Source organism: Camelus dromedarius, chromosome X (assembly GCF_036321535.1).
Source record: "Camelus dromedarius isolate mCamDro1 chromosome X, mCamDro1.pat, whole genome shotgun sequence".
NCBI classification, from domain to species: domain Eukaryota; kingdom Metazoa; phylum Chordata; class Mammalia; order Artiodactyla; family Camelidae; genus Camelus; species Camelus dromedarius.
Genome location: NC_087472.1, coordinates 22,183,097 through 22,203,478, shown reverse-complemented (window position 1 = coordinate 22,203,478; position 20,382 = coordinate 22,183,097). Strand labels below are relative to the sequence as shown.

The 20,382-nt window shown below is 39.9% G+C and overlaps 1 protein-coding gene across 4 annotated transcripts in view; it reads right to left on the bottom strand.

Moving 5' to 3' along the window:
* Positions 1-20,382, bottom strand: part of TENM1 (teneurin transmembrane protein 1) — a 701,438-nt gene that overhangs the window by 86,828 nt on the left and 594,228 nt on the right. For all 4 annotated transcript variants that reach the window (XM_031445499.2, XM_064482772.1, XM_064482770.1 and 1 more), the window contains 2 exons: positions 13,027-13,047; positions 7,577-7,809 (listed from right to left, as the gene is read on the bottom strand). In XM_031445499.2, coding sequence (XP_031301359.1) covers positions 7,577-7,809; positions 13,027-13,047 — 254 coding nt within the window. The remainder of the gene's footprint in view (positions 1-7,576; positions 7,810-13,026; positions 13,048-20,382) is intronic.

The window sequence follows — 20,382 nt, the reverse complement described above, 5'->3', positions numbered from 1 at the left end:
CCTCCTTTCAGAGTAACTTATTCCATGTTTGGGTCACTATTATAAGCAGCATTATTATTATTAGCAACAAAACAGTGCTGGGGGAGAGGGTACAGCTCAGTGGTAGCGCACATGCTTAGCAAACACGAGGTCCTGGGTTCAGTCCTCAGTACCTCCATTAAAAAAAAAAAGATTAAAAAAACCTAACTACCCCTCCCCACCAAAACAAATAAACAAACAAAAAAGATGCCCATTTAAAAAAAAAAAACCCCAAACCAGCACCTGATCATAACAGCAGGTGACATTTCACGTGCACACACTACAAACAGGGCACTGCCCTTTACAATGCACTGCGCACGCAGTACTGAGCACTTTCATGTGGGCATGATTACTAGAGCTCTAACTTCATCCACAAGGAAGCTGAAGCTCAGGGAAGTTAGCCGACTTACTCAAGGTCACACATGGGGCCTTTTCACTCAGTTGTTTGACTCCAGAACCTGGGAGCTTATCTCTCATGGTATTTGGCCTCTAAATTATTATCTGTTGGCTAGAATCTTATACATGCATGAAAGTTAAAATAAATCCTGAAGAAAAAGTCACTTAATAATGTATTTGTAGCTTTAGAAAACTGGAATGATCTTAATACAGGTTCCTCTGTATTAACCATGGATGTGACCTGCACCAATTAGCCCAGGCGAGATGTAGTGCTTTCCTTTGGTCTGACTTCTCCACCAAGAGCTTATGGCTTTAGGGTTGTCACAGAATAGGCAGGGAGGTTCTCGAGTTCCAGCTGCTGACATAATATCAGGTCTAAATCTTTTGAAAACATTTATAAGCAGATGCGTTAGACCAACCGTGCAAATAACAAGCTAAGCTCTCATTCTGGTTGCACCACAGGTTCCAGGTTCTCAGGTGCAGCTGCCGGACACCGAGAGACCAACACTACAGCTTAGGAGAGAGATACCCAGGAGCGGAAGCAGCACGGGGTCACTGAGCAATAAGGAGCAAATATTTTGCTGAATTTTAAGGCTTTAAATCTATTTTTATCAAGATGCCTCTGATTCTAGGACAAGGATAGGGGAGGAAAAGTCTCACAGGAAGTGCCTTGAAGCTGTGCTGGGAATTTGGCCCTGGGTGGGAGAAGGTTGATCTCACCCAGAAAGCTGACTTTGCTAAGTGGCTCTTTCAAATCTTTCCCACATACCTCAACGCCTAACCTGACTTCCTCATTTTCAGCAGAAGAGGTCTATTTCTCCAGAACACTGAGGCTATCAGAATGGAGTTCCATCAGCCGTCTAGCTTCTTCTATCCACAAACATCCTCATCCCTATACCTACACATTATCCTAGGGTGGTCTCTTCCATCTCCCCTCCCGTTCAAGGTCTATTCCAGTTTCCTCCAGATCTGGTTTCATCATTTATTCTCTGTCTCCTGTATCTTTCCATTTACCTATAATTGTTACTGTGTCTCTTACAGAAAAAGCCTGCCCTGGGTGCCTTGTCCTCTCACTACTTACCACTTTCACATCCAAGCCTCTCAGAAGAGTAATCTTCTCTAGTGGTATTTACTTTCCCGCCTCTCATTGGCTCATCCAATGACTGAAATCTGGCTTCTGCTTCTATCACCATTCAAACCACCAATGGCAGGGTCACCAATGAGCTCCTCATTGCCTAAACCAGTGGCTACAAATGTGACATTTGATCTTGTTTTCCACACCTTCTTGAAACAAACTATTCCCTCAGTTTCCTGGATACTAAGCTTTCCTTGTTCAGTTCCTCTTCTTGTGAAGGTTTGTTCTCTGCCTCTTTCATTAGATCCCCCTCCATTGCCTACCCCATAAATATTAGTACGCCCTATGATTTCTTTGCTCCTGCGTCGCTCCAGCACGTTTACCGTCACAATAATCTATCAAAAATGCATGCATCAGATGATTCTGTCACTTTCCTGCCTCAAATCCTTTGCCTAGAGAACAAAGCCCAAACTTCTTACTCCTGCCCTGTTCCTCCTATTACCCTCAAATATTTTTACTTTAATAATACTTAATGATTTATAGTTTCCTAAATATACCATTCATTTTACTCAGGCTGTAGTTTGCCTGCAGTTTTGGTGAGGGCTGGTCCTACTGTCAGCCCAAATGGTCAATTTCACCATAAGGGTTCCTGTACTAGAGGAATTTAGGGAAAGCCTTACCGCACCCCACTGGACAGAACCAAAAGAACATTCTCATACCTGTTTGTGCACTATACTCTCTCGCTCACAGATACCAGTGACATCAGCAAGATGTCACTGATTAGAGTTTTAGCATCTTTCCATTAATCCCAAATTTAGCCTTTCAGAATAGCATGTAGATACCTGGGGAAGCAGTAGAGCTTCAGAATTTACCTCAAATAGATCTGGGTAGGGACAAAAACAGATTGTTTTTGTCTAAACTTTATCATACCCAGCTTCTTAATTGCCAATAAAGTTTAAGGAACTCCTTTGTGAATAACCTAAAAACACTTTTGGAAGCAGTCAAGTTTTAAGGATCATTTCCCTCCTTGGGAACAGCTCAGGGGCTGTTTGTACTTGTGTGGATGTTGCCTAAGTCCTGCTGAGTTCTCAGGTCAGTATGCTTAAAGATGCACATGAAAAGAGAGATGTAATCTTTAGTGAGGTCCAAGAAAACCAAATTAAATCATTGATTAATTTCATCCTGTCCAGTCACTCCTTCACCCTCTGTATCTACTTAAAAAAAATGTATTCAGCTTGTCACAAATTTTATTTTATATCCCCACCTAGTACCATTTCACATTCTGCTTAAGTACTTGGACATCTATTACATGACTCATTAGTTTGAGTTCTCTGTAGAATTAAAGAAAGTTGCAGTAAAAATAATAAATGGAACCTAAGTTTCAACTACATCATCCATGCATGTTTTAAAAGCATCTTTCAAAGTCAATTCAAACTCATATACAATGCCAGGGATTAGCACACCATCAACCTCTTTGCTAAACTTTTTTCCTTGCCCCATTACATTGAAGTATTGATGAGTAAAATGGCAAATGTTTCTCTTTATTGGGATTCAAATCAAAGTGCGTAAAACTGGATCAGATGAAGACTTCTTCCCAGGAGAAGAACCCAGGGGCTATCTTATACAAAACTCCATTCAGGAAAACTTCCATTTTTCCTTTAAACACATTTTTTAGCTACCAGTTGTAGTCAAGAGTCAATAAATTTAATAAAGTTAAGGTTTCCTGACTCCATCTCTTAAGAAAAAGTTGTGAAGTTCCTAATTGCAGAATCTTCCAAAGAGATGTGACAAGGTTTCCTGGAGATTTATCTGAGCAATTACATTTACAGATGATGCAAATGCTGTCATGTGCTCTATGGGTCCACTACTGGGTTAGAAAAATCAGAGAAATAGTTTTAATAGGAGAAGGAAACTAGACTAAAAGTTATTTATCTTCCAAATAAAAATATTTTGTTCTTATTGAATACATGTCACTAGACTGAAAAGTATTTTCCACTATTTCCTACCCTCCAGGAGAAGCCAACAGAGATCACAGATTTTAGCTGAAGGGGAGGCAGTGTGGAATAGTGGAGGCATCAGAGGCTTTTTTCCCTTTTTTTTGCCTCATGGATTTTGGAGTCAGGCAGACCTGGTTTGAGATCCAGTGTTATCTGTAAACTGTCTGACCCTAGGTAAATTTCCTAACCTAGCTGGGTCTCTGTCTCCTCATCGATGCAATGGGGATAACACTATTTACCTTGTGAATTGTGAAGATTAGCCATACTGTGTGTAAATATCTAACACGGTGTACAGCACACAACAGGCACTCAGTAAGTTATAGCTATGGCTTTTTAATACATCAGAGCTGGGAGGGAGATCATCCCAAGCCCTTCAATTTACAACTGAGAAATCTCAGTACCCAGTGTTTAAATGACCAGCCCTGCATAACAAAACTAGTCAATGGCATCATTAAGTCTATGTCAGTGTTCAGGGAGGTAGTCACTTACACAGGACAATTCAAAGAGTGAAGTGGGGGTATAGCTCAGTGGTAGAGAGTGTGTGCTTAGCATGCACAAGGTCCTCTGTTCAATCCCTAGTACCTCCATTTAAAAAAAAAGAAATACAACAAAAATATAATTTAAGAGGAAAAAAGCCCAAAGAAACAGTGGCATTACCTGGATTGAACATGAAAGCCTAGGCTCCATAACCCAGTATTCAGCAAAATTTGCTGCCATTTCTCAAAAAAAAACAAAAAACAAAAAACAAAAACCCAAAAAACCCCAAAACCCAAATCCCATGGCTTTTGACCTTTCACCTTTTGGTGACTGGTTTTAATCCCATTTGATAATTTATTCCAACGTTAGGACAAATGATCTCAAAAGCAAATTTTATTTCATCCTATTTTTAGAATAGATTCAGAAAATAAATTAGCTGTCTTGCAGATTAACATTTATTTGACTTACCTTGCATAATTAAGGACATGTTGGAGAGTCTGCCTGTAATTGCAATATGTTGCTTGTTAAAGTCTTAGAGCGAGCTCTCTTTCCTAACCTAGAAATGGTGCTCCCTAGATGTACATTTCCATTTTCTACTGATCTACAGCTTTTCTTTATTAGCTTCTAGGTGGAGAGAAAAATCAAACCTCTCCTTAAAGAAATCCATTAAACATTTGCTGTCTTCTAAGGGGGAAGGACGAAGGAGCTGACGTGCACGGTAGCTGTAAGGCAACAAACAAATTGGGCTTTCTTAAGAGATAAAGAACCTGCAGGAGAACCTCAAAGACATAATTAGCAATTAGCAATACTCTCCCCTCAATTTGCACACTGTGCTTTAATGACTTCTCACATGATTTTTCCACCTTCTATGGAAGTCTATGAAATTGCCCTGCAGCATTCCATATAATGAGAATCTCATTCCTGATTCACTGCCAAGGGTTAAGTGATGTCTGTATTCAGCGTGGAGATAGATGCCCTAGCTAGGCAGGTCTGACCAGCATTTTCAGAGCAACTGATGTCTGGACATAGGTTCAGCTATCTGAGTGATTTTGAAGATCACTAACAGGATCCTCAAGCACTCTTAACATGGTTGAAGGAGATGTGATGGACACTTAAGTGTGAGCCACACATTACCTTCCTTTCAACATCCTCATTCACTCACTGGATCACAGCAGATGTTACCAACAGCAGCCTTTATTACGTTATGTGAAAGCTGTCTTGGATGGATTAGATGTTCAGCTGTCTGAAGCCTGGGCCAGCTGTTCTTAGGGTCCCTTACCGCCTCGGGATGAATAAAGTATACCACATTATTGTAAAGGCCACTCTTAGATAGAAAGTTGGGTAAATCAAGCCAAAGGAAAATGCACTACTAGCTGTGACAAGAAGAAAAACTTAGTTTAATACTAACTTTAATAGATACATAAATTTTTGGCACTCTCATTACTGATGTATCAAGAATTCATGTAAATCCTGCTCATCAGGACTATTACTGCTGCTTTCCAAGCCAAACAAAAACAAAAACAAAAACAAAAAATTGCAGTGAACCAATTATTTCCTTTATTTGGAAAAGCTGAGATATTTGTCCTCTGTGTGGCAGGTTGAATGTGGTAGGTGAGATGAGTGGTTTTCATATTAGCAGCAACTCAGGAGGATGTCAATTTCAGGCACAATACAAGCTTGATTCCTCCCTATTTCTCATGTAGAAATCTTTATAATACCTGCAAGAGTTTTAAACCTGTGTAAAAGGTGGGACCCAGCCTGATGCAGTTCCTTGAAAGATGAGCTGATTATATATAGCACCTGAGTTACGCATTCACTCATTAAATATTTATTCTGGACCTACTATGTGTACCAAAAGAGTTCTGGCACAAGAGAAAAAAAGTAATGTTCCCAAACACTTTACCATGATACTTGTGGGTGGGGGTACTTACGTTCCCTTAGGGAAACAAGGTCATCCCCTTTAAGTGCCACTGAAGTTCCTTTTAGGAACACTTGAGTATGGATAAGAGTTACCTAACTGATCAATTACACAAGAAGCATGTGTAGTGGATCTCACACTGTGCAAGATATTGCTATGGAGGTGGGGAAGAGTCAAAAGAAATATTAGATGTAGTTTCTCATCTCAAGCAGCTCACTTTGGTAATAAAAAAAAACACCCCTCACATTCATGAAAGAACTGGAAAGTAAAAGAAGGCAAGATGTAATCAGGTGCTAATTGGGTAGTGTAGACACAGTTACAGAAATTCAGATTTAATGGGCTGGGGTTAGCCAGAGGGCTTTATGAAAGGACATAGGCCTTGAGTATGGCCTTGAAGAAAGGGAAAGCTTTAAATTCTGATTGTAGTTGAAATTTAATCCCCATATGGCAAATGTCAAATAGCTAAAGCGTAACCTCTTAATATTTGAAATAATAAGTGACCGCCTAACAAATTAAACATATTGACCTCACTATATTTTTTGGCATGGAAAGGTGTTCATAATACATTAAGTATGAAAAGCAGGTTACAGAACAGCATTCTATAGTATGATTTCATCATTAGATAATAAAATATATGATATGCGGAGAAAAAAGTCTAGGAGGATATATATTCAAATGTTAACAGTGGTTTTCTAGATATGGTAGGATTATGGGTGACCTTAATTAAAAATGTATTTGTTCTGTGTTTTCTCTTTTTTAATTTTTCTTCAACAGTTGTGATTATGTATGTAATAGTAAAAAAAAAAAATTAGGTTCTTAAAACCCACTAAAATGAATACTTCACAAAACTTACTGAAATAAAAACACACAACATCTTGGAGAAGGAACAGAGAAGAATGATTAAATAATTAAGGAGAAAAGGTGGATAATATACAATGACAGACTTAAAAGTTAACTGTCCTTCAGGTTAGTGGCCTAAGATGGAGATATGATCCAAGTCTATAAAATCATGAGGCTGACTTGGGGAACACAGATTTATTTACAAATCCCAGGCAACAGAATAGAGGGTTGGCCCTTGAAGATTGAGAAGTTAAATTTAGTATGAATAACAGTAAGGCCAGTCTCTCACAGAAGGCAAAAAAAAAAAAGAATTTGTTATAGTAGGGGTGATATAAATTGAAAATATAAACAGCTTTAAGAATGATTTAGATAAATGATAAATTAATGGAAGGAAGGTTCATTAAAGGTTGGTTGCTACACAAAAGCCAGAAATGTCTAAAGTCTGTGAGATAGTCAATATATTTGAAAGTAGTAGAAGGTGGCACAGACCTGACCCCAACCAGTGCGGGCCACAGTGCTAAAGCCCTCCTCCTTGAGGCTCTGCTGGGCCGGGAGGTAACCCTTTAGTTGTTGGGCTGTAGGGAGTCTCCAGGAAGATCCTGGGGATGGGTGGGGGTCAGGGACCAGGGAGACAGTGGGTTCTGGTCAACAATTATTTACCAACCAGAAAAGAAGTATTTTAATATTTTTGTAACAGTTATGACTATTCTAATGCATGTTGGCCACAAATTAGTCCTGGGTGTGCCTATCTTCCAGAATAGACTTCAGAGAGGGGTGGACAACAGTGCAGCAACATTCTTGGGATTCTGTGAAGTCAAATGAAATCTTTAGATGACAAAAGGATTTTTTTTTTACCTCGAGGGCTGTTCAGTGAAGCTTCCGACGCTCTCCCTCCATCTCCACAGTGACTCTGGTCAAAGGGAAGGCACTGATCACCTGTTCCGGCCACCACTTCAAAATTCTTGGACAGATCTTTTGTCTCCACAAGAGATTTCAACTTGTACACTTTTCGAGTATTGGTGTCTGATAGGTAAAGTGATTCAGACACAGGGTCCATAGCCAGATAGTATTTGTGAGCAGGACTTGTGCTAAGGAAGAGAAAAATAAAGTTATTCAAAGCAATTTGTTCAGTATACCCCCCAGGGCCCGCCTTTTGTCACAAATAGAAAATTCTCTTAAGAGATGAAAGAATGTATTTTCCTTCTTATGTACTGAGAAGATGGATACCTCTTTGTTTTTCCAGTAATGGGTCTGAGTATAAAAAATTCAACGTGTACTGTTAAATTGTAATGATCCTAATATGCCAACACCATCCATTTGGAGGTAGAGGAAGAAGCAGAAGAGAGAAAATCCCAGGAGATCCTTTTTCTCATACATACCTTTTATACCCAGTTCTCCAATGACCTACTAGATGACTGCCTGGATGTCTCACAGTCACCTCAAACTCAACAAATCCAAACAGAAGTCATTCTCTTCCTGCCTTCCCCATCCTTCAAAAACCTACTTCTTGTCTTCTGAGCTTTCTGCCTCACGTGGGGTCACTACCATCCTCCCAGGCTCCTGTTGGAAATTGAAAGGCATGCACAAAACTTGAGGAGGGTGGCTTATGGAGGGCTGTGCTGGAGATACATTGTGCCAAACCTCTCCTCGCCAAACTTCCTCTTTTTGGCTGACCACCACACTTCTCTAATCCATTTTTCCTTCTTTCAGTGCATAACAGAAGTGATTATGTTTGATCTTTTTTCGGTATAATTACAATCACCTATACGTCCTAAAGGTGACACTCAAGTTAACCTTGATTGTATTTTGGTTATTTCCGAAACTCTTCAATTACATATTCACATAGGGTCCTGTGTTATTTTTATCTGCATACATGGCTGAGGTTGTTCATTAGTTTTGATTCTTCCTAATTTCATTTTTCTGATGGCTGCAGGAACTTTGGTTTTGGGAACATTTTGCTTGAACTGAAGTTTCATGTACTGCTGACATCATCCAAGCTCCAAACCTGGAAGGTCTAACCCTTACTTCCTCCTTTTCTCTCCACATGCAACTGTGCCTGAAAACTAGCTTTCAGAATCTTTCTCTTCTTGTACCCTTCCTGCCATCACATTAGTTCTAACTCTTGTCATCTCTGCCCTAGAATATTGTCCATAGTCCTGCCCATAGGAGGTGTTAAAATCTTAAATCCATCCCCTCTGCCCCCTATACTGCCTCCAGGGTTATTCTGATACTTTGGCTCCCATCTTTAAAAGCTCTACAAACTTTTAAATGTTCCTTGGTGTGGAACACATTCCTTTCTTCACTTAATAATTAACTCTTATATGTCTTTTAAGGCTTTACTCAGGCATCATCTTCTGAAGGAAGCTGTCATTAAATCTCTAGGCACTGTTATTTGCACTACACTTACCTCTATTCTGGGGATTAAATATCATTAATTTTTTAAAATGTACTTGTATCCCCCAATAAACCATGAGACCTTGGAGGAGAGCAACCTTGTCTTCTGTCTCATGTGCTCACTGCCCAGCACTCTGCCTCACACCCAGTTGTCTAAGCCAGAAACAAGAAGCCATTCTTTCCTGCTCCTTCTTTCCACCATTCCTCATATCCAGTAAAACATCACTTAAAAAAAGTTCTATCTCCTAAACTCTTTTCCAATCTGCTGCCTTCTCTTTATCTCCACAGTCATTAGTCAGTCTAAGGCCCCACCATCTCTCACCTGCACTTCTTCCTTGGTAGCATTTCTGTACTGTGTATTTGCTCATCAGTTCATTAAAAAGTATTTACTAAGTGTAAACAATGTGCCTGGGAACTGTGCTATGGTCTGGAGATTACCTTGTGTGCACAGCACAGCCTCTTTCTTCATGAAAGTCACAGTCTAGTGAGGGAGTCAGATCAGTAAACAGGCTATGAGTGTCACAAATCCGAGTGTTACAACAGAGGTAGAAAGGGAGAGAAATGAGCAGAGAGGAGGGACACGTGACTTAGAAGCACCTATCACATTGTACTAGTATTATTTTTTAAAATTATTAGCTGAAGTCCATACTTTATTCAGATTTTCTTAGTTTTTACTTCATGTCCTTTTTCTGTTTCAAGATTTCAATTAGGACACCAAATTATATTTAGTCTTCATGTCTCCTTAGGCTCCTCTGGGGCGTGAGTTTCACAGACTTCCCTTGTGTTTGATGACCTTAACAGGAGTATTGGTCAGGGATTCTGTAGGATGTTCTCCACCAGAAAGAGTCTGATTCTTTTCCTCATCGTTGGACAGGAGTTACAGGTTTTGGGGAGGAAGACCACAAGGGTAAAGTGCCCTTCTCATCAAATCAAATCAAGGGTACATAGTATCAACATGACTTATCACTGCTGATGTTGACCTCGATCGCTTGGCTAAGGTAGTGTTTGTCAGGTGTCTCCACTGTAAAGTAACACTTTCTCTCCCACTTTCCACATTGTACTTTTGGGAAGGAAGTCACTCTGCGAAGGCAACACTTAGGGGAATTATACTCCACCTCCTTGAGGGTCGAGTACTTACATACATTGTTTGGAATTCTTCATGAGTGCTTTGTCTTTTCTCCTCTATTTATTTATGAATTCAACCATTTATTTATATCAGTATGGATTTGTGAATATTTGCGTTATACTTTGCATTAAAATTCAATGCTACTTTATTTTGCTGGTCAAATTGTTCGAGCTTTGGCCACTAGGAGCTCTTTCTGTTGGCTTGGGGGCCCCTTAAATACCCGCATGTCAATGTGGGCATTTTGTTTTGTTTTGAGCACTTCCTTGTTTTCTGGAACTACAAATGCTCCAGGCTCATTTTGTATAATCCCTTCCCCAGGACTAGAATGAATCATTTCTCCAAAGACCCCTGGTTCCTTTTACTGGAGAATGGTATTAGAAACTGAGATCTGAGCACTGGGTGTAAGTACTGTTTTTTCACATATATCTCTCTCCAACTACACTGTGAGCTCTTTACAGATAGGAACCTTATTCCTCTCTGTACCTCAGTGCCAACAGAGTGTCTGACAAGGTCGACGTTCAGTAAGTGCTGAACTAAAATAAACTGCTAGACATGAAACTAAGATATGGAAGAGTTCAGGCCTTGGGTACTTAGTCAAGCAAAATGGAGGAGAGAGGATCATCAGAATAATTAAAATACTCTTAAGTACTGGCATGTTCCTGATTGTATTTGTAATTGCATCTGCCCTCTAAGCATATTTATGTGTGTTAATGATAGTAAGGCTGGCAAATACTGATTTGAGACCCAGTTTATGGTTTTAATTGGAAAAAAAAATCAAATCCAATTGGAATACTTGATTTTTCCTACTTACCTTCATCAAATAAGAGAATCCGGTAGATTCCAGGGACATCTTCAACCCTGGACCCACCATGACAGCTGCTGTAAATAAACTGTAAAGGGCCCCAACAGACTCCAGAATTGATTTGGCAGTCATATCAGACAAAGCACCTCTGAAGCAAAGACTGCTTAAATAGGGGTTTGAGTAAAAGTTTTGACATATTTAGTTGCACTTCTGCCTTCAGAATTAATTTTTCCCAGTGCCCTTAGATCTTTCTAGAAGAAAGAAAGGGTCACAACCCTTCCCTGAAATAACCTTCAACACTTTGGTAGCCAGTTTGTGGACATTTCAGCTGAGCCAGATTAATCATGTTTTGTTTAGGAGAAGTCCACAGGCTGTTTTTCCAACAGAAATGTTATTTGCACAAAAGCACTTTGGAATGCATTACATTCATTTATTATTGAATAACCCCAATGTGCCTGTGAGGAAAGTTGGAATTATCATTCTCCTCAAATCTCAGCTGGGGAAACTCAGACACATAGAAGGCTCACCCAGGGTCACTAAAAAGTCCGGGCCTGGACTAAGATTAGATTAGATCATATATGACTGTGTGTGCAAAATAAATCCCTTCACAATACTCTTGTTCTCAAGGTGGCAAAAAAAAAAAAAAAAATCAGTGCTCCTGTCTTCGTTTAACTGACCAACACATCCTATGTCGCTCAGCGAGGCTGTCCTCAAGCTTTGCACACTGGCCTTTAGAAAATGGAATAGACCAATGCCCCAAATTCAAATCTGATTGTTATTTTCTTGACAGCCAACAGTCAGGAAGGTCTCCTATACTGAGATGCAATTTCTTGCCATTTCATGCCATTTCCCAAGTGCACGTCAGCTCTTTTGAGATTGGTTTCTTTCTACTTTGTGAAAACATGCCAAACCTGAGAAAGAAAAACCACTGGACTACATTTCAATTTGTTCTAGTCCCTCATGTCTAAATGCATATTGTGATTTGAGATACATGAAGATTTCTCTTATAACTTCAGCGTTAGACCTATTGTCACCTTCTGGCTAGTTTTACATTCGAGCAACGCCCTTCAACTTAGCAAAGATCACTCCATTCATGCTACTTAAAATCATACAGATTGTTAAATGGGCAATTAATGCTTATAATTAATACTGTGCAACACTTCCCCAGTAAGCAATTTGACAACCAACTTAATTTGCTTAAGGAATCAGTTATGCCAAAGTAGCAAGGCTGATCTTGTGCACTGGCATTTAGGAAGTGGCATCTCCCAAACGAAATGCAAGTTACAAACCCTATCAGTGCCATTTTGATGACAATTGTCATTCGAAAGTGAACAAATTCAATTTTGTCCTTTGCAATTTCAGGTAATTTAGAACAGTTCTGACAAGTGTAATGCATAAACAAATTGAACAGAAATACTCATTATGACTAATTTCAGAGCTATGTGCCCTCATTGGTAAATGGTCAGTTTAGAATTTTTCTATTATTTCTTTTTGGTGGGGTAAAATAGAAACCCTGAGGTTGCATAAAAGGAGAAAGGAAAATCTTATTCAAGAAGATCCTCATGGTCACTGTCTCTTACTACACTCGTCAGCCACATGTCTGGAAGCAGGAAGATGGCTGTGCTACCTCTCTCTCTACCTGCACCTTGCAAACGTCGAATCTATTTGAACTTACAGACTCATTTGTGATCTCACCTAAGGAAAACAATGAGACTTAAGGCCTTGCTTTCCCGTGAAGTATTGAACTGCCAGCTTCCACTTATCTTGTTTTCTTTTTGGTGAATTCTGATTCTCCAGCAAATTCCCACTTAGTGGCACACTCTCCTTTTGGAAGACACTTACCTGAGTTACAACCTCCAAGTTCACCTTCACCTTATTCCTGTAAACTTACTTAAGAGGTAACGTTTCCCTGTTAGCACATTATTAGGAGGTGGCCTCTCAGGCAAAAGGGGCATTAGGCAGCCACCCACGTGATTTGCTTACCTATGTCTGGTGTCTCTGTTTCTAGGGTGCACAAGGTATCCACGAGTGGCAAGTAAAAGCAAACAGAGAGTCATCAGTATCATTCAACAAGCCAAGTCTAACCAGACCCACGCGCTCCTAACTCAGCTTGTGGCTGTTAGAGGGACTCCACAGGGATCGCTTAGTCAGATGTACAAAGCAGAGCGGATCCAATCCCTTCCGGGTGCTCCTCCTGAGATGGAGTCAAGGTGACTGAATATCCTGCCTGGTGGGTGGGCAAATCTCTAAGGCAGTTTTTCAAAAAGTTCTCTCTGGATGGTCTTCATCAGAATCAGTTGGGTTCCTGCTGCATATGCAACTTCCTGGGGCTGCCCCCAGTCACACTGAATCCGAATCCCAAAAGGGTGGGAGTGGGGCCCAGGAATTCCATCTTTAACCACCTCAGCGGGTGATTCTGATGCAGAGGCAGGTTTAAGAACCACTGGGCTAGGTTTTGAAGAAGCAGCCATGGCACAGGGTCTGACCATTCTAGACTCTGTTTTGAAAGCCATGTATCAGAATGCAAATTCACTCTTCTATTATCATCTTGTGTGCCAAAGACATCCTAAAACCCAACCTTAAGCCACGTATATAATCGCAGACATAAGATAGGGACATCTCTTGTACACATTAGCATATTACTTAGCAATGTTAAAAAAAAAACAAATTGAAAGTATGAAAGTTTTTTCTTTGACCATGACAAAATGTCCCTGGCATCAAAACTGCTGCATCAAAATAGCTTCAATAAAATATCGCGTACATCAAACTTCTAGGGCCTTGTGTTGTCCAGCTACCCATGCTCCAAGACGGCAACTGGGGTGTGCAAAACAAAACTGTCAGGTCAGAAGCAGAAAATACTCGGGGGACCCCTGATCTGCAAGCCTCTTGGCACAGGGCACTGCTTGCGGTATTTCACTCTGGGACCTGGTGTGGGGCTTCTCACACAGAGAGCAAAGTCGGTGTATAGGCCTGACTTTGGGTCAAATCTGCCCAGAATTAAAAGGCTATAATCATCTGTGAAATATAGTCATTTAAAATTTGAAATCCTTTTAAACCTGGCCCTTATGTCATTTTGAAAAACATGAAGATAACAAATCTTTTTATCTAAATGAGAAAAATGTTCTTATTCTTTGGAACATCAGGAAAGAAGAAAAGAAACAAAATGATTTCATTTGAAGTTATCTGCAACAACTGAGTCGATTCTTTTTGAAGAGAATCTTGCTGGGATTTTACTAGTTGGGCTACAGGTAAGAATCCACTGAATTTTCTGTTTCAGGGGGCCCGCCTCAAAAGGGTGGGTATCCTATGGGTTGACACAAAAGATCAAAAGGTAAGGGTGGGGAGATGTGATTAGAAACCTGGCCTTGGGCATTTGAACCTCTGAGTTTCTTTGTCTCTAGACACTTGCTTGTTTTCATAGCTTCTAAATTACTGGGTGAGTGTGCTTGAGGCTGGTTCTAATCACTGTTACCTGATCCTCTTGAAGGAAGATGAGCTGTGAAAGTACTAGAAGGACCTCATTAAAGCAGGGTTTTATCTACAACAGATTCTTATGGTACAGAACCATTTGTTTGACTACAAAGGGTTTTGAAATTCTTAGGTGATGGCAAGGGGTGGGGAGGGGGATGGTTTGACTTTCTTGCAGCTGCTTCTGATCCTGCCAATAATGTCACTGTGAATTTGGAAAGATGTCCCATATTATGCAGAGCAGCTTCTCTCATTAACATCTCAGGGGGAGGAAGTGAAAATGACGGAATTTATTTCCAGTGTGTGACCTTGTTCTGTCTCAGAATTACTTTTAGTTAAAGATTTAGGACCGAGCCAGCACCACAGTCAGTCTGCTGTCTAGCTCAAGACCAACTGCATGCTGAGGTGTCGGTGTGTGAGCGCTTCACAAGTGCCTGGGCCCATCAGTGGGCATGACCACCTGGCAACTAACTGACTTGAAGCTTGCCATGCGTTGGGAGGAAAAAGGAGTGGAAATGCAAACCTTTGTAGAGCAAGAAATGATCTTGATGGTAGGATCTTCAAGCAGATTTTTGATTTTGTTTAGGACCTACATGATTAAAAGAAGGGCTATCTAGTCTTTTTTTTTTAATTAAAAACTTTTTGTTAAGATGTAATTCACATACCATAAAGTTCACCCTTCGAAAAAGTGCAATTCGCCACTTTCTAGTACATTTATAGAGTTGTGCAACCATCCCTATCATCCAATTCCAGAATATTCTCATCATCTCATGAAGAAACCCTGTACCCACCAGCAGTCAGTCCCCATTCCCACCACTCCCCCAGCCCCCCAGGCAACCACTAATCTGCTTTCTGTCTCTATGGATTTGTGGATTCTGGACATTTCATATAAATGGAATCATATAAGATATATCCTTTTGTGCCTGGCTTGTTTCACTTAACACCATGTTTGACCTATTCTTTGCATATTTTGGTGAGGTGGGGGATGGAGAAAGAACGGATATGCCCATTTCGGAATTGCTGCCTCGTGAGCAGGCGCACTGGAGTTTGCTTGGCCTGCTCTGTGGTGGTGGCTGCACTTTGCTTGTCCTTCATGCTGTTCTCAGCTTCTTTCCTCATACTTAGTCAGAAATATTTGATGTCAAAGAACGGACTTCCCTCCCTGCTCATCTTTCCATGGTACTTTCCCTTTGAAGACCAAGTTCCCACTCTTGCCACTCGCTGACTTCTTAGTGCTTCCACCTTCCACAGACCCTCGTCTAAGATTATCCTTCTCATTCTCTGGCTCTGTCCTTGGCCTTGTCACAACTTACCTGTCTTGTGTTTTAGGGCCCTGCTTTCAGCTATAGCACTTGGTTTGAAAATCAATCTGACAAACAAATCCACGCCCAGGGACTAAAGGTGATTTTAGCTTGCTGGGCCATTATGCTAACACAGGTTCTTTGGCTGGGGACTCTTGGAGAGGCAATGTCTCACTCAAAGGAACACATTTCTTAGAGTGGAAATTGGGGTGCTGTGGAAGGCCGGCAAAGATGTTTTAGGGTGAGGTGAAGGGAGCCTTTGAGTGTCACTGCTGATACATGAGATTAAATTGGAAGGTAAACACCTATTTCATCTACAGGTAGTTTGTTTCTCTGTTTGGAGCTCCAGTGCTGCTGACAAGAGGATGGTCCTTGGTCATTTCTCAGGTATTTTCGGAGCTCTCAAAGTCCGGGTTCCATTTGTCCCTTCAGCAGAGCACTCTACAAATTCCACTGCCCCTCAGCATACTAACTGCCCCTAAATGGGAGCTAGTCCAGCTCTATCGACCCCTAGTCAAGCACATGAGTTGAGTTCTGAGCACCATGTAAGAAATATTAAGCAGTCACTGTAAAAGAAACAGTAAGATCTCAAGAGAAATTTTTATGTCACACTGACATTTGTCAAAGCCAAATGACTCAAGTTACCAAGAAGCATTTGCCAGCCTCTAATTTTTTTCTTTCTTTTATTTTTATGGGAAGGACAAAATAAATATCTAGAGAATAACAGCATCTTGAACAATAACAGCATGAGGTTTTTATAAAGAATAAATCATTTCCAGTCACGCTTAATAGGTTTTCTAATAAATTTGTGAAATTAGAAGATGAGAGGGGAGCGGGGAATGTTCCTATTTGAATTCTTGCAAAGCATTTGATACGGTGTCTCCTGTTTTTACTTACATAATTATCCCTGTAAGTTTTAGAAAACTGGAAAGTGACCCTGAGGCCATAATCAAAGGAAAAAGAAACAGAGTCATAATTGAGAAGAAATAGTTGAAGGACTGGGGGATGCTTCGAAAGAAGAAGAGAAAGTGCAGGAACCTATGCCATCTGCCATCATGCTTGTGAATGTTTGTCAGGGAAATGAGGGAAGTGGTTTCTGTGCTGCTTCAGGTGTTAAAACTTGCCGCTACTGAGTAGATGTTTCATGAAGGCAGATTTTGGTTCAGCAGAAGGAAGAATTTTCTAACAGAGCTTTCCAAACATGCAATGTGCTGTCAAGAGAGATCTGTAAATTTTCTATTATTGAAAGGGATCAAACCAAGTAGAGCCGACCAACTGTCAGGGATGTAGTGGGCACTGTATTGCACCAGATACCTCCATGGACTTCTCTATCACTAAGCTCACAAATCTGTAATATTACTTTTGTGTTACTGAAATGTGTGTGTGTGTGTGTTTCAAATTTTAACATGAGAAGCAAATCACTAGGGATACGTAGACCTATACTGCCTCACACAGAAATGAATCTATCTTTTAAAAAATCTTCATGGAATGTATTTTTGAGACTCCTGTAGGTTTAGCTGCATGATCTTATCAGCTTCCCTTCTTTAGCTTACCTCACTTTCTCACTGAAAGGAAGCACCAAGATGTATATTGGTGGATGAAATCTGCAGTAAACAGGCAAAGGGGGCCTATATACTTAACTAACAATACTGTTACCCTTGGCATGTTGCTAATAACAATGACATAACTGACTTTTCCTTACCCTCCCCATTCAGACAATGGGGGACCAGCTAGAGGAAAGAAATGATTGGTAACCAATGATGATGAAATTATTTTTGAGGTCACATGAAGGAAACTCAATTGGGGATGGTTTGGATCAGTAGAGCTAAGGTAGGAAAAATCTATAGTCTTCTAATCTTTGAAATGTCAAGGAGCATCAAGAATTGTTCAATGTGGTCCAATATGGAACAGGAAGATGGAATAGAAGAAAATGTAGAAGGGCATCCAGTAGTAACAAGCTTTATGTCCTCTCAAAATGTCCTCAAACTTTGGGCTGAGAACTACACATCTGTGGATCTTAAATACAAATTAAACCACAGAAGGCATATAAGAGGATACCCAAATATTAACTTGAAGTTAATTTCATAGACACAAAAGTAGAGAACAGAGTAATTCTATTAAGTTCTATAATGAATAACCTGACAGAGAGTGAAGAGCTAGAACGTTCTCTATCCTTTTCTGTAATAACTTATGGACGATATTGCTCTTCCATTCACAGTTTTAAATGCAACCAATAACATTATGACTATATATAGTCTGTGTTTCCAAGGAAACAGATGACTCAACCAAATAAAATGACTAATATGCACGGGGGTGGGCAAGAATAATTAACTGATTCTAACAACAAAAAAACTGGTACAAAATGAAGTTTCTGTCTACATATAGTAGAATTCAATGAACATTATGCTTGTTAAGATATCTTATATCAACTTATTTCTCCCCAGGAAATTTAAACCTGGGAAAGTTAAAAAGCAAATATATACATTCACCAACTATATGTGAAAGATGCACTGTATATAATATAGGCTACTGATCAGGATAGATACTTTTTTAAAAAAAGTGAATCTAATAAGAATGATACTAGTTTCTGAGTAAACGTGACAGATAATGTTTGCTGCCATAAACTGGGTTCCTGGTTTTGACTATAGTCAAATTGCTTATTAATTAGTTCAAAGTGATCATATATATATGTATTCAATCAGCTTATTTCTCCAATGGCTAATCACAGGAATGTTGGAGTAGAGAAAGGAGAAAACTGTCTTTTTCTCCTTGAACCTAATTCAGGGAATCTTGACCCTGAGTCTATGAAAGGGCTTCAGCCACAGGGTTAGGTTGCTGGGGGGGCAGGGGTATGTGAGGAGAGAAGGAAAATATGTGACCCTTGAAATCATGTGTACAATTTTGTGTGAATGTGTTTTTGTTTTTTCCTTTGGTGAGGGTAGGCCCATAACATTCAATAGATTCTCAAAAAGGTTCTGAGAATTACAAAAAAAAAAAAAAAATAGGAAGAACTGCTCTAAAGGCTATCAGCTCAGAAGAGCCAGCTAGGGAGAGTCAGGCTGAGTGAGAGCCTGGGTGTGTGAGCTCCTGGGGTGTGCTTGGCTAGGTGTCTGAGAGCTGCGACACTGAGAGAAAACAGTGTTGTAGGAGTAAGAAGGAACAGAGGGATTGGAAAAGACTTCACTCTGTCAGAAACAAATGTTTCTTTATACTGAGAAAATCACTTTGCCATTAGGGTCCAAGTTACTCTATTTTATTCTTCAAATGACTTTGTGCTGAAGGTCATGAGGTACTTTGGACTAAAATGCAAATTTGTGAACTGTTAAGAATCCTTGACCAAGGGAGAATCTCACCTATGAATGACAATTGTTCCACCTTAGGTAAATTTGCATTTAAATTACCAGGGATAGGACTAAATTTAGCTGGGTTTTCTTTATAGTAATATTATTATTTTTTTGTTTTTATAGATAATCCTATGGTTTTTTTCCTTTGAGAAATATAGAGATCTCTGTCTATCTGACGGCCAGTATCTGCATGCCTGGAAACATTCAGATGGTGAACGAATTGCTCAGTGCTCCATCCACATTTGGCATCATGTAGACAGAGCATCCCTAGGATTTTGAGAACAACGTAGAACACTGTATAAAACATTTCCAAATCCAGGCATACAACCATCTCGGTCTTCCTCGTTGACTTTCCAGTAACTAGGTGCACAGACGGATATACTGCTGGTAATGACAAATCCCCGTGAGGTGTGACATCCTGAGGTACATGAACATTTGATTAGGGCAGGGTATTATGAATTAGTACCTTTTTAGACTTTCTAGATGTGCTTTATCTTTATAAAATCTTAACTTTACAGTCTATTTCTTTTTATCAGTCAAGGGATTTAACAGCTTTCTTCTCTATGACAGCGTTTGCAATTATAATTAAGAAATGTATTAAAACTGGAGTGAATTAATGTGAAAAATGGATGGGGACTTGGGAGTAGATTTCCCCAGCTAGGTATGAAGGACTAATTCAGTCTGAGAAAAGGGAGGTAGATTGCAAAGCAAAGCTCAAGAATCTAAAAAATTTCAAGGAATGTCCTTATACATTCAAATTTCTATCTTTGTATGAATATAGGTGTTAAATGAGAATGATCCAAGACTTTTCATGTGCTTTGACTGGTCCCAACTGTTATAAGTTGCTGCATCAATGTCTCTGTTGTCCCAGCCAATATTTTTGGTCACTACTTTTCACGTTAATGAGGTAATGTCTAAGGCAACAATTGTTTTATGGGATAGCTTATAGAGTGGCATCAAAATCTTCTGGGACATAGGGAAACTTTCAGCCTAAGATCCTGAAGGCATGTGTCAGGGATAAAGCTGTCATAACCAATTAGAAGAAATGCTCTACCAGTTTACCCAGGGGAAAGGAAACAGGTTTGTCTATCCATACTGGGATGGGCATGGATGCTTTCATTTTCTAGGACTCCAGGGGACATAAATTTGTGTCTTAGATCCTTAGAAAGGGAGAAATAAAGCTGAATACGCCATGGTCTATTTAGTTGTTATCTTTGTGTAATTTC